Below are 14,558 nucleotides of genomic sequence, written 5' to 3'. Positions count from 1 at the left end.
CGAAACGCGAGTCAAAACACCGGTCATGTGACCCAAGTGTTTCATGAACTGCGTGATGTCACCCAAACTGTTCATGAACCACTGCTGTTTCAAAGGCGTTTCACTAGAGGGCTCTCGTCTCGAAACCTAAGTTTGATTGACAGTGTTTTCAACGAACCACACAGTCAAACGCTGTTTCAACCTACTTCCACAAAGTTTAAAAGAGATGCTGATGGTTTTCCAGTTGTGGGTTTGTGACAGAGATGTTTTTTGACAGTGAGATATTGAGATTTGAGAGACTTAGAGACTTTGATTTAATTGTTAGATAGTTAGTTTGTGCAGATAGTTGAGATCACAATTTAGATTTATATAATCACACTGACACATAGCAAAGCTTAGTTCCATAAAAAACACACAGCATCACACTATAGGCAATTTGCTAGGTAAGTTAGGTAAGACTAGATTAGATTTGTAGGATTTAGAATCTAGATGGATGTTCCAGTAAGCAAGAGACGTCGTTCTGTAGCTTGGGAACATTTCCAGTTGGAAACCCCTAACAAAGTGAGATGTAGGATTTGTGCTAAGCAGCTGGCTTATTGCAATAATACATCCACTGTGATCCGCCATTTGACAAGAGTTCATAAAATGGAGGATGAAGAAAATGCTGCTCCCCCCAGTTTTGCAGGTGCCACTTCTGTTGGCACATCTGGCCAAGGTATGTATAGTATATAATACACAATGCACACTATGATAATATTATAAAGTGAACACCCTCATTTAGTCCAAAGCACAACTCAGTTTAGTTCAAGTATTAGCCAATATGTCTTGAAATCTTTTAAACCTTAAGAAGCCATATATATATATATATATATATATATATATATATATATATATATATATATATACACACACATAAATATATATATACATATACATGTATGTATATATATACACACACACATATACACATATATATATATATATATATATATATATATATATATACATATATATATACATAGCCTATAAGTGAATGCTATGCTTGCATAATGCGGTGAAAGGTTAATTTGTTGCTTCCTATAGCCAGACAAAATAGTTTGGATGAGTCTCCGGTGAAGATGGTGGTGAAGGATTTGCTGCCCATTTGTGCTGTGGAGGATGAAGGCTTCAGGGCCTTTGTCCATGACCTGGACCCAAACTATGTCCTCCCAACAAGGAAGGCTGTGGCTGCAATGATCACTGAGCTGTATGACAGGACCAAGGAGAAAATCAAGGAAGACCTTAACAAGGCAGATGCTGTTTGTCTTACCACTGATATGTGGTCTTCCATTAACATGGATGGCTACCTTGGGGTGACGGGTCACTTTGTGACACCAGACTCAAAGCTGGCTACTGTTTTACTGGGAGTGAGCGGCTTTGAGCAGTCTCATACAGCTCAACACATAGCGGAGGCCCAAAGGCTCCTGATGGCAAACTGGGGGATCACAGGAAAGGTGCACTGCATGGTGACTGACAATGCAGCTAACATGAAGCTGAGTGTCCAGCTCCTCAACCTCCGGCATGTGTCTTGCTTTGCACACACCCTAAATCTTGTAGTTAAAAAAGCCTTGGACCAAACACCCCCCATCAATGAGATAAGGGAAAAAAGCAGGAAAGTGGTGGGGTTGTTTAGGTCCAGCTGCAAAGCTAAAGACAGACTCAGCACCTTTGACATGTTTCAAAGACTCTATGATCAGAGAGAGCCTGTGGGGGCGGATCTCTCCAACTTAGAGAATGATGTCTCTCCTCTGTCCTGTGCAGAATATGAAATGATTCATGAGGCACTGTTTCTGTTGCAGCCTTTTAAAGCAGCAACAACTGGTACGTAATTCAAATTTATTGTATTTATTTGTATTTACTAAGATGAAACTAATGTATCTTTTCTTATTCTAACAGAGCTGTCAGAGGAGAAGAGAGTGTCAGCATCAAAAGTCATTCCTCTATATCGGATGCTGCAGCACAACCTGTTAGAAAAATTGAGGCACTCAAAGCAGCCAGCAACTCAGCAATTGGGTAAGAAACTCTAATAATAATTGTAACAATTGTAATGATACTCAATAGACTATTTTAATGTCAATATGTTTATTGATATGAACAGGCACATTCTTGAAGGATGGACTGCAGGCAAGGTGTGGTCAATATGAAATTGTCCGACCACTGGCAACATTACTGGATCCACGATTCAAAAACCTGGGTTTTGGCAACCCAGCAAAAGCACAGGAAGCAGAAAAGCAGCTGATACTGGAGTGTGCCACTTTGATCCAGCCTGCTGAAACATCTGGTGGGACTTTAAAATCTTGTATATTTTGTCAGCTTTCACTGTTAACACTTTTATTTAACAATGATAATAATGATAATTATTATTGTTACTTTAGATCCCCAAATCGCACCTTCATCATCATCCACAGCAGACAACAGTCTCTGGGACATGTTTGACCAAAAAGTGAAGAACAAAACCACCACACGCAGCATCACAGCAGACGCAACAATTGAAGTTGGAAAATATCTTCAAGAGCCCTTCATTCCCCGATCTGCAGATCCTCTTGCATATTGGAAGGAAAGGGCAGTGGTCTTTCCACATCTGCATAAACTTTCAAATAAATTCCTTTGCATTCCTGCGACAAGTGTACCATGTGAAAGAGTTTTTTCCAAAGCTGGAGAGGTGATAACGAAGAAAAGAAATCGGTTGCACCCCTCCACTGCAGAAAAAAGAATCTTCTTAAATAAAAACCTTGAAATCTAAGTAATGCATATTTCCATGTGTTCATTTTATTTTAATTTCATTTAATTTATTCATTTAGCACATATCAGTACATCAGTGGTGCAGGGATGGAACAAAGCCCAGTGGGCTTGTACAGGAGTTCCACCCTTAACAGAAATTACAGTCAACTTAGATTAAAAAGGCTAACAAATAAACTTTGAAAAATCAGGAGACAAAGTACAAAATATAGCATTACTAAACAGTAATATACAGTGTAAACAAAATTCATAATTCAAGATACGCAAGATATATGGATGAAGAAGAAGCAAATAAAGTAGTAAGGCAGTGGAGAGGGCAGGAAGTGACTAGCTGTGCAGTAGATGTTTTTTTGAGCTGCTTTTTAAAGAGTGAGAGGGACGTTAAAGATGTAGGTAAACTGTCCCAGAGCATCGGACCTCTGTATGACAGGTTGAGCTGATTATGTGAAGTGCAGGTTAAAGGTGGATATAGATTTTTATTGTTACTGTGTCTAGTTCTGTGTGAGTGTATTTTAGTAACACAAATGAATTTAACACACATGTACCCACACACAAACTTTATTACAAACCATGTCAGATCAGGACGTGTTTTGTTGAGCCACTGTGACGTACTAAAACATCACCACCAGAGGTCGCTGTGGAGAAGTGTTTCGAACAGTGGTTCAGAGCCTCGAAGCATTTGTTTCAAGTGCTTCGTTGTTTCATGAGGCTTCGTTTTGCCCATCACTATCAAAAACGGCAGACAGACTAACAGGATCCAAAAACGCTGGTGAGTGAGCACAACAAGTTGTAGAACACAAACTGGCAAACAAACAGGGGAAGACACAGGGTTTAAATACACAAGAGGGCGGGAAGACAATTGGACACAGGTGGAGACAATCAGGGAGGAGTCAGGTAATCAGCACAGGTGGAGCAATCAGGGAAAGGAAGTAAAGACACCAGACATGACACATGAGGGAAACTTAACAAAATAAAACAGGAAATGACAGACAAAACAGAAAAGACAGACAAATCCAGACACAGTCTGGGAGCAGACATGACACCATTTAATCAACTCGGATATCAACAGACACTGCCACAACTGATTCCATGTGTGAAAGCTTTGCAGACCACTTCAAGAGCAAAATTGATTTCATTAGATCCAGCATTTTACCTGTCCAGGAGACCATTTTTAATAAGACTGAGGGTCTACTATTACTTGATGAAACACTGGACAGTTTTGCCCTGATTGATGGTAAGACACTTGGTACAGTTTTCTCCCAAGTAAACCCAACCAACTGCCTTTTAGACCCAATTCCCACATTGCTTTTTAAGTTATTTTATGGATCCTTTGAAAGTGAGCTTTTAAACATTGTTAATTGTTCTCTTCAGACGGGCATCTTTCCCACTGCCTTTAAAACGGCAGTGGTGAGGCCCCTTCTGAAGAAGAGCAATTTGGACCCTGACAATTTTAATAACTACAGATCCATATCCAACTTACCTTTTTTAAGCAAAATTTTAGAGAAAGTTGTTTTTAATCAGTTGAACAACTTTTTAAATAAAAATACCATTTTAGAGAAATATCAGTCTGGTTTTAGGATTAATCACAGTACGAAGACAGCTCTCTTAAAGATCGTCAATGATCTCAGGTGCAACTTGGACTCACACAAGATCTCAGTCCTGGTGCTACTGGATCTGAGCGCTGCTTTTGACACAGTAGATCACCCAATTCTTTTAAATACACTGAGACACCTGGTGGGCCTCTCTGGTACTGCTTTTAATTGGTTTCAATCCTATCTCACAGAACATTTTTGGTAAGTATGGATACTTGCTCTTCAGTGATCCATGAAATTAGATGTGGTGTGCCTCAAGGCTCAATCTTAGGCCCCATACTTTTTAATCTATATATGCTCCCACTTTGGGATATCATCAGGAGACATGGTATCAACTTTCACAGCTATGCTGATGACACACAGCTGTTCATCACCATGTCTCCTGAAGACACTCAGCCAATTGATGCCCTTTTTAACTGTATTTTAGCTATTAAAACCTGGATGGCAGAAAACTTCTTGCAGCTCAACCAGGGCAAGACTGAAGTTTTAGTTATCGGTCCTGAGGCAATGAGAGAGAGAAATACTTACCCAAACTACAAGCATATTCTTTTAACCCATCTGAACAAGTAAAAAACCTGGGCGTTATCTTCGACTCTGAGCTCACTTTTATCCCACATTTTAAATCCATCGCAAAAACAGGTTTTTATCATCTTAAGAACGTAGCCAGAGTCCGTCCAGTTCTTTCTCGAGCCGACACAGAGATGCTGATGCATGCTTTTATTTCCAGTAGAATCGACTACTGTAATGCCCTGCTTTCTGATCTTCCCAAAGATAGAATTTCACAACTCCAGCTTCTTCAAAATTCAGCCGCTTGAGTGCTGATGAAGACCAGAAGGCGGGCTCACATTACGCTGGTTTTAAAATCACTGCATTGGCTTCCCGTGTGTTTCCGGATTGATTTTTAAGGTCCTTTCAATAGTTTTTAAATGTCTTAATGGTCTTGCTCCTTCTTATCTTTTAGACTTGCTTTTACCTTATGAACCCTCACGGACCCTGAGGTCCTCTGGCACTGGCCTTTTACTTGTTCCAAAAGCTAACACAAAAACTCATGGCGAGGCAGCTTTTCAGCATTATGCTCCTCACCTATGGAACAGCCTGCCAGGGAGCCTCAGGGCCACAGAGAATGTAGAAAGTTTTAAAACCAGGCTCAAGACCCACCTTTTTAATGTGGCTTTTAGCTAATGCCTCTGTTTTATCCATTTAATGTTTTATAGTTAAATTATATTTTTATATATATATATGTCTTATATCTACATTCTTTTAATCAGTCCTTCTGTTTTATCATTTTAATGTTTAATACTTATATTTTATTTCCATATGCTGTATATGTTTTATACTTAAATTCTTTTAACAACATTAAACACATTAACCATTAACAATGTACAGTAAAGAACAGAATAAAAAACTAAGACACAAGCATCAACAGTCCTTCTCAGACATTTAACCAAAAACAAAACAGGGCAGGGCATTCCAGTATGGGGGCGGCTGTGGCTCAGGTGGTAGAGCGGGTTGTCCAATAACTGAAGGGTTGGCGGTTCAAATCCCGCTCTGTCCTAGTCAGTCCTTGGGCAAGACACTTCACCCTCCTTGCCTCCAGTGCCACTCACACTGGTGTATGAATGTTTGGTGGTGGTCGGAGGGGCCGTAGGCGCAAAATGGCAGCCACGCTTCTGTCAGTCTGTCCCAGGGCAGCTGTGGCTACAAATGTAGTTTACCACCACCAGAGTGTGAATGTGGGAGCGAATGAATAATGGGTCAATAATGTAAAGCGCTTTGGGTGTCTAGAAAGGCGCTATATAAATCCAATCCATTATTATTATTATTATTATTATTATTATTATTATTAAAACAGAGGCTAACAGCTTGAATTTTTTTTTAAATTTTAGTGAACATAAAGTGTCGCTGCGATGAACTGGCGACTTGTCCAGGGTGTACCCCGCCTTCACCCCTGTGTAGCTGGGATAGGCTCCAAGCAACTCCTGTGACCCGAGTGAGGATAAAGCGGGTTCAGAAAATGAATGAATGAATGAATAAACATAAAGTGGGAAAAGGTTCAGACAGTAGCAGAAAAGACGCACAGCATGTTAGAGAAAAGAGCGCATTGTCTTCATGAAATAAATGAACAGAATAATCCAAACATACTGGCTGTTCAAATTATTATTCAATATTGGTGGTGCTTACATGGTTCAGAACATTACTGAGACCAGAGTTTTTCTAGATCAAGAGTCAGTTTAGTTCCTACTCTGAGTCGTCTTCTTCCTTCAGTCTTGGCCTTGCGGGTCATTTGTTTTTTTTGTTGTTTTTTTTAAGCCACTTTGTGGAATTTTTTTGACTCACCCCGCAAGTGACATTTTTTGGACCCGCACCAACCTGAACCAGGTCTGCTGATCCGCACATCACTACCATTCACTTCGCTCCATGTTTTCATGTAGAAAGATGAGAGTATGAATGACGGTTCGCGCGCTGTCGGGTGATAGAAGGGAGAGAAAATAACACATGACTAATCGACTCCTCCAAAGTAACGTCGACTTCTGCCACAGACGTCGACGCGTTGACAAACGGACTTTTCAGTTAATGCCCTAACATACACACATATGAGTACTGTGATGAAATGAACCTGATCTTGGTGTTTAAGTCTTTTCTACACCAGAGTTAAGTTCTTTTAAACAGTTCACTACTTTTATTTATGTTCACATCAGCAACAATTCAGTGGTACGGTCATGTTACTGCCCAACAATGCTTTTTGGTCAATGTATTTGTTTGTTATTTTTAGATTAGGCAGTGATTTTATACAAATGAAGCCCTACAGAGCTTTTTGTTTAGGTAGATATTTGTTTATTATTTTGTATTTTGTATACAGTATTCTGTATAATTGTCAATTTCTTTATTGAGAACCTCTGATTTAGATGAAAATATACAGATAACAGTGATGGTAAAATACAAATCAAATATGTCACAGCTCTGTGGAAGACATTTTTGATATTAAAAACAGACAAAGGGCTGAAAATTTGACAACTACAGTGTCCAGACTGAAATCTGTACACCACTTCTGCCACAGTGAATCAAGTTGGATTAATGAAATATTGTGTGTGTCATTACCCAACAATGATCGCCTCAATAATGGCTATAATTACAAATTAACAGGAGAACAGATCCAAAAAGACCTACGAGTTAACAGTTCTCCACTTTACAAAACAGCTGCTGTGTCCACAAAATCTTCAGCATTTCTTTCCAGCTGAGAGAAACATGTAGCATATTTGCAGTGGAAATGCTCCACGGTATTTATGAAAAAACAATGCCAGTGAGTACGAAAGCACTTTTTTTCTTTCTGTTTTATACATGATTCAATGACTTATGGAAAGAAAGGAATGAAACTTATTGATAAATTTTATTCTCTACATTGCTGAGTGCAAAGCAAAGTAAGTATAAGCCAAGGATACTCACAACAGCCCAGTGTGAATTCAAAGGTAACTATATCAGAACAAAGAAAACTGAAGTAAAATACTTTTTCAGCAAAATATATTAACTGAATGTAAAAACAAGCTTCTATCTCCACTGTGATGCATCAAACTACAAGGGTTTCATGGGTGAATCAGTGTTGCAGAAAGTGACCATGTTTCCATATTTATGACAAAATGCCAGATGAGACTTTTATAAGGCCATGAAAGACACTTGAAAAAATTTTTTTTAAAAATCAAAATGATAAAATTTGCACATAAACAAGAAAAAAGTATCATAAAGAGGCAGCGGCAGGCATCTATAGTTTGAGATTTATTATCCGTAACGGTTGTTGTAATTGTAGCTGCGATGGTTATCTGTTACTGCTGTAACCGCAAAGTGAACAGAGACAGCCACCACAATGATGATCAGGATGAATGTGAGAATGGTCAGGATGACGGCTGCAGTGTTGAGGCGACAGGCAGTAGTTCCATAGTCTCTGGCACCATCCAGGTCTCCTACCATCTTCCGGTCTCTGGCCTGAAAACACAAAAGCATATCTCATTATCTGCAAAGGTGTGTGTTAACTTTTTTGTCTGTGGATTCTCTTACATTATGTTTTTTCCTTCCATCTTTTTATCTTATTCGTCATTATTCGTACATTTTTACTTCTTGTCTAATCGTCATACTCATGACAGTTTCTTTAAACATCTACTCTTTTCTGAGAACCCTAGCTCTGTCCTTCATTTTTCATTTCATTCATTCATTTATTTGTTTTGAGCAGAGGAAAAAAATTAACATTTTTTTGTGTACAAGGAACTAATATTAGAGCAAATACATTAATAAATAAAGGTGATCAAGATGAAATAGCATTTGTCATGTACACTAGTAATAACAAAATAAATTCAACATGTACTGCTCAAAAAGGAGTGGGAAGAAGAAAACTTATTAAATCCAGTGGTGGCTGCTCGTCTTTCAGACAGGGGAAGCTCATTGTCGGCTTACATCAAAAAAAAAAAAAAAATTGTCAAGTTATTTAAACATACATTCAGCCCTCCTTTCCTTTTTAAGAAAATGGTCAGTGACCTTATCGTACCAAGTAGGCGTCTTTTCCAGGGACTGGACCAGTGTCCTCTCAATGTCCAGCAGAGCTAGGCTGCTTAGACGGCCTTGGCCCATTGTGTTGTGGGTGTAAGACTTCAGCCTTTTTAAACTAGAGATGCTCCTTTCACTCCGACCTAGCCAACAGTTTGATTGATTTAACTATCTACAAAACGATATTAAACTTGAACAAGAAATGATTAAATTATGTAACTGAAACAAGAAAACGCTGAAATTATGTTAAATTGAAACACGGAAGTCCAATGACTGTGTTTTATTTACAGTGCAAGAAATGAACGAGTAATTTCGTAGTGGTTTCTCTGATTTCACAGCAGAATGTGCGACAGTATTAAACTGAACTGTGTCAGTGAAGGAGTAGATCTCAAAATAACTGTCAATCAAACGGGATTCAGCCTTTCGACTGATCCTCCAATCAGCACGAGGGATTCTGGCGTCCAGCCCGGCCGAGCTCCGCCCACAGCTCCATTCACCCCCAGAGACGCCCGGCGTCCGGGGGCGGGACAACATCTTGGCATTTATCCAATTACCGTCCAGTTTTGAGGCAATGAAAAAAACTGTTCCACTCAGTCCCATTGAAGTGCATGGACGCTGAGCATCAACGGACAAATGCACTGAGCAGAGATCGAATGAGAAAACAGAGACACGGGAATGTATGAGAAGTGAACAACATCGAGTCTGTTGATTTGTGATAAAGCTGATTCTGAACAAACTCATCTGTGAGATGAACGTGTTCTAACACATTTGGAGTCAATAAAATGTCAACACAACCGTACATATTTAACCATTTAATTTTTGTAATTTTAGGGGAAGCCAAGCTTCCCTTGCAGTCTATGAGAAATCGCCACTGTTCTATACGTAATAGTGCGTCATTCCTGTGGCACTGGTGCTGTTCTTAGAGGGGTCGAATACAAACTGTCAAGACGGAGTGAATGACTGCTCAAACGCATGGTGCAGAGGTGTTTTATTAACAGAAACATGAACTTCAAAAAACACCATCAAACCTGCAGGGACATAATGCACAGTCCACAGTACCCAGGTGACGAGGATCAGGCTGATGGAGAGAATGTGTGTGATGGACGGTTAGTGTTTTTAAAGTTCACTTCTCTCTATTATTCTTGTGTACATGGGCGTTTTCAGCCCATTTCTGGGGGTGCTGTAGCACCCCTAAATTGATTCCCAGCACCCCTGAAATATTTTAAGGTTGCTGAAATTTTTCTTTTTTCTTGTTTATTTTATTTTCCTTCTTTTTTTTCTTCATGTTCATTCATAACATGCTAGAAAAATGTCAAAATGTTCTGTAACAACTGGAGGTATAGGGGTGTGTTTCATAGGTACCATAACCACCGCAATGGGCATGAAAATGAAAGTTAAAAAAAAACTTAATTTTGAACGTCCGACTCCCAGCTTCTGAGCCTGTGTTCTATTGCGGAGCTTACATGAAATTATCACAACTTCTAACCTACATTCACCAGGCCCTCTGGAAGTGCTGGGCCCCATGAATTTGCCATGTTTACCCCCCTTTACAGCACCCCAGGATACAGTCGTGGTGTAAGTACCTGGTTTAAACCAGGACATAACACATTTGTTTACTTCTACCACTTACTACCAACACGTTATTATCAACACCAGTCCCTATTTTTGCTGCATTGAAATGTAGACCACTGTTTATGCTGTTAGGTGGAAGTTAGCTGATGTTTTTTTCTCGCTAGGAAATGTTCCATGTGGTTCAGTCCACCTCTGTCCTCTGTTTGAACTGGACTGAGAGAAGCTGCTGTTGTGTCTGTGCATGTGTTCAGATTAAAGACAAGGTGCTACTGTCTTTATCTGACTGGATGAACATTAACTCCCATCGTGTGTGTGTGTGTGTGTGTGTGTGTGTGTGCGTGTGTGTGTGTGTGTGTGTGTGTGTGTACAGACAGACAGCCTCATCATGAATATGAGATTTTTTTTTATTTTTTTTTATTTTTTTTTTAGAAAAAAAAACTAAAGAACCAGATTCAGGTAAGAGTCTAACATCAACTCATGTAACCTCATTTTCCACAGCAATCAAATATTCTATTAGAATGGTGTTGTAAATTGGATAAATGTACAGTTTAGATCTCTTATTAGATATAAAACTCATTGTTTGGTTATTTGTCTTTTGGTAAAAGCACAAAGAGAGAGAGGGGAGCAGAGAGACACTTAACATATACACTGGTCTACAGTTTTGTAGAAATTATCTGCCTCAGAGATTAAATGTGCTAAATGTTATGTATTTTAATCACATTAATTGGAAAACAAATGACAAAAGTGCTTTTTTTCTGATGTTTTGATGGTACCATAAGGTGTTATTCCACATATATACTGGTTTATTACAGTTATACAACAGATTTATAAATGTTCCACTGATGAAACCTGTAAAGTGAATGTATTGTAATCTACAGACAGTGTTTGGAAGTAGATCTGGTAGCTCTGAGACTAATATTCCTCTGGAGTTAAACCCATTCTCATGTATATGTAACCCAGTGTCACTGATGTCAGTGCTCCCACCACAAGGTGGGGCCATGGTATAAGGTTAGTTGTAGAGTTGTAATGAGTGTGAGCTGCAGTAAAGACCTGACATTGTCGTGGAGGCGTAAACGACAAAGAAATTTGTGGAGAATGGATTGGTTGTCAGTCAGGCCTTCCTTTATTGTGCACAAGTGAGAAACTGACAAACGAAAGCTTCGCCCTCTGTCAGAAGTCAGTTCTGACTTGTCCTGGAAGTCAGTCTAACTTATAGTAGCCTGCGCTAAGCTTAAATGTGATTGGTTAATATGGTGTATGACGCTGTCGCTAAGCAGAAGAAAGAAAATAAGATACAAACAGAAAGAATGCAAGGCCTTGGAGTTGTCCTGGCAAGTTTTAAGGAGTTGGGTTATGCTGAATCTTTTGGTATCGTTAGAGACAAAGTAGCTTAGAAAACATGCAGAAAAGAGAAACTGACTGAGAGCAAACATTCCTATCTAGGCCTGTGGTTAGAAAGAGAATGAAAACTGAAGAGCTATCATAGGTGTCTTATAAACTAATAGAAGACTTATGGTCAGTATTAAAATCAGTATTAACAACCTGAATTACAGCATTGTCTCACTGTGTGATTATTGCTATTAAGAGCATATGAAGTGCACAGTTACTGCACAGTACTGCACAGTTATAGTGCAGTAGTATAAGACATAAAGTCATAATACAGTCCATTCCTCTTTTACTGTGGCTCAGCATTTAAATAACTTTTATCAGATTTGATGGTTTAGTTACAGAGTTTCTCATACCCAAAAAATGTTGCGCTTTTCTTTCACAAATGTGAGAATGATGGTCCGAAATTGTGTTAAAATGTAGAAAACAGTGAAATTTCTCTTGCCTGGCCAGCCAGTACTCTGGGTGCTCAGCACCCCTAAACCTCTGATCCTAGAACAGGGGTGTCCAAACTTTTTTTCAAGAGGGCCAGATCTGATAATGTGGACATTGCCAGGGGCCAGCGGTCCCTTCAGACATTTTTTAAACAGTAAAAATTACATATAAATGCGCTGTTCTACAACAATTTTATTTTCATTGTCACAATATCATTTTTTAAATGGCAATGTAACCAAATCTAAGCCACTCAGGTGTGAACAAATTAAAAAAACAAAACAAAACAGTTCTGCCTTCCTTTCACATCTGGAGTCAGATAACATAGAGCAAACTGTATAGAGTATCTTAAACTTCCAAGCTGATAAAAATCTTAACCCCACATTCATTTTAAACATGACTTATATGAGTAATCATTACTCATATATTACTCAGTAATGCAAAGTCTGTTAACATTTCAGATGAAAACATATGACTCTTACTCTTGTCTTTCACAAAATCATTCAGAAAGTAATATTTTGTGTCATATCTACAAGTACATAACACCAGCAGTTACAGGCAACTAACCTGGCAACTTGGTAGCCTGCCCTGGTGGCGAATTCATTGAACTCCCAGGTTCACATGAAGAGTCACTGTAGTGAGTTTAAAGCAGCTTGAATTTGCTTCACTTTTTCGGAACGCTCACTCCCTGCTAGCTTGTCATATGCGTTAGCATGTTTTGTCTGCTCGTGTCTCTTTACATTGAATTCCTTAAACAAGGCAACAGTCTCTTGACAAATTAGGCAAACACAATCACCTCGATTTTCAGTGAAAAAAAATTGTAATTCCCATCTCTCCTGGAAGCGGCGGCCCTCACTGTCAACTTTCGTTTTTTTATTTACAGGCGCCGTGGTTAGAAATTAGCGAAAAAGGTTCACGGCAAAGTCACAGAGCCAGATAGAGTTAGAGTGGTGCTGCCACCATGTGGTGAAAGGAGAAACTGCATTTTGAACCTTTTATGATTCATGTACTCAGTTCAACAGTCCAAACGGGCCATAAATAATATAATATAAAACCCAAGCTGTGGGCCGTATAAAATCTGACCGCGGGCCGTGATTGGCCCCCGGGCCGGACTTTGGACATGCCTGTCCTAGAATCACCTCTGCTCACAGGTTCCTTCTAATTGTCACTACTGTAGAATATATTTGTGTTGTCAGCAAACAAAATTAGTTTTAATAATTTAGATACATTGAATAAATCATTTAACCTTAACCCTGGTTTGGTGTTTAAGTCCAGTATGCCTATTATTAAGCTTCATTTTATAGGAAACTTCTTCTAGTTTCTGTGTTTAAAAATATGGCTGGAACACAATCTAAACTACATCACTTTAATCATTGCTCAAATGGAACCTTAACATTACAAAGAAGTCACCAATGACCTGATGAATGTCAACATCCTCTTGATGCCCAGAAAGGCATTTTTGTCCTCTGTAGGGGACAAGAGTTTCACAGCTTTACTTAAAAAAACAAACAAACTTCTGTCCACTGCAAAAGACATTCCATAACACATTAAATACACAGATAAAATCTGAAAATGTTGCATCGTGGTGTTTCCAATCAGGCAATTATTTAACGCAAAAAAAAAAACAAAAAAACAAAGCTTTTACTTTCTTGGGTCTCAGGAGGGTATGTCTGCCAACTGTGGGCATTAAAACACACTTAGAGTTAATACAAGTTTAGTTTTTACCTTTGTGTATTATGTCTTGTCCTGAAGGTAAGTGACAAAAGCTTGGGAGAACGAAAGACTAATGATTTAATTCATCATAAAGACAAATCTGTTGCACTTCATCGTACCTTGACAGAGTAGATCAGAGCTGCCAGTCCCAGACAGCAAGGGTTTCCATAGAACAAGGTACAAATGGACCACACGATGTGGTCCTTGGGTGACTCTCTGACGTTGACCACGGTGTGCTGAACCACTGTATGTCCTGCAGGCTGTCCAGGGTACCCTCCTTGCAATGGAAGAGCCTCATGGTGACCTGAGGGATTCATTGTCTACCCAGCTGTTTGCAGAGAGTGAATGGTGTGTGTGTGTGTGTGTGTGTGTGTGTGTGTGTGTGTGTGTGTGTGTGTGGTCTGTGTGTCAGCTTCCTTATAAAGCAGTTGTTCTCAACCTTTTTTGAACAAACACCCCCTGACCTCATCATGAGCACCCTGCCCCTCATGATATTCAGATTTTATTATTATTATTATTATTATTATTATTATTATTATTGATGATGATGATAATAATAATAATAATTATTAT

General features: G+C 39.0%; 2 protein-coding genes across 2 annotated transcripts; one reads left to right on the top strand and one right to left on the bottom strand.

Annotated features, from left to right (window-relative positions):
- The first annotated feature begins 624 nt into the window (after nucleotides 1–624).
- LOC115420382 (zinc finger BED domain-containing protein 1-like) lies at nucleotides 625–2,761 on the top strand. The gene is made up of 5 exons (XM_030135619.1): nucleotides 625–694; nucleotides 1,063–1,839; nucleotides 1,915–2,031; nucleotides 2,117–2,299; nucleotides 2,394–2,761. Exons 1-5 carry the CDS (start codon nucleotides 625–627, stop codon nucleotides 2,759–2,761), a joined length of 1,515 nt encoding a protein of 504 aa, XP_029991479.1.
- Nucleotides 2,762–7,651: 4,890 nt separating this feature from the next.
- Nucleotides 7,652–14,340, bottom strand: LOC115420434 (dispanin subfamily A member 2b-like). Its single transcript, XM_030135670.1, has 2 exons — nucleotides 14,105–14,340; nucleotides 7,652–8,327 (listed from the first exon to the last, which is right to left on the bottom strand). The coding sequence occupies exons 1-2, from the start codon at nucleotides 14,300–14,302 to the stop codon at nucleotides 8,124–8,126; spliced, it is 402 nt and encodes a 133-aa protein (XP_029991530.1). The 5' UTR covers nucleotides 14,303–14,340; the 3' UTR covers nucleotides 7,652–8,123.
- Nucleotides 14,341–14,558: the final 218 nt, after the last annotated feature.

Source organism: Sphaeramia orbicularis, chromosome 6, assembly GCF_902148855.1.
Source record: "Sphaeramia orbicularis chromosome 6, fSphaOr1.1, whole genome shotgun sequence".
Taxonomy (NCBI): Eukaryota; Metazoa; Chordata; class Actinopteri; order Kurtiformes; family Apogonidae; genus Sphaeramia; species Sphaeramia orbicularis.
Note: the sequence above shows the minus strand (reverse complement) of the source record. Positions and strands in the feature narration are given on the sequence as shown.

Excerpts from the sequence above, each read along its gene's own strand:
- LOC115420382 (XM_030135619.1), top strand. The coding sequence starts at position 625 with ATGGAGGATGAAGAAAATGCTGCTCCCCCCAGTTTTGCAGGTGCCACT. Across the intron at positions 695-1,062 it reads TGTTGGCACATCTGGCCAAG|CCAGACAAAATAGTTTGGAT; the intron begins GTATGTATAGTA and ends TGCTTCCTATAG. Across the intron at positions 2,032-2,116 it reads GCCAGCAACTCAGCAATTGG|GCACATTCTTGAAGGATGGA; the intron begins GTAAGAAACTCT and ends TGATATGAACAG.
- LOC115420434 (XM_030135670.1), bottom strand. The coding sequence starts at position 14,302 with ATGAATCCCTCAGGTCACCATGAGGCTCTTCCATTGCAAGGAGGGTAC. Across the intron at positions 8,328-14,104 it reads CTCTGATCTACTCTGTCAAG|GCCAGAGACCGGAAGATGGT; the intron begins GTACGATGAAGT and ends TTGTGTTTTCAG.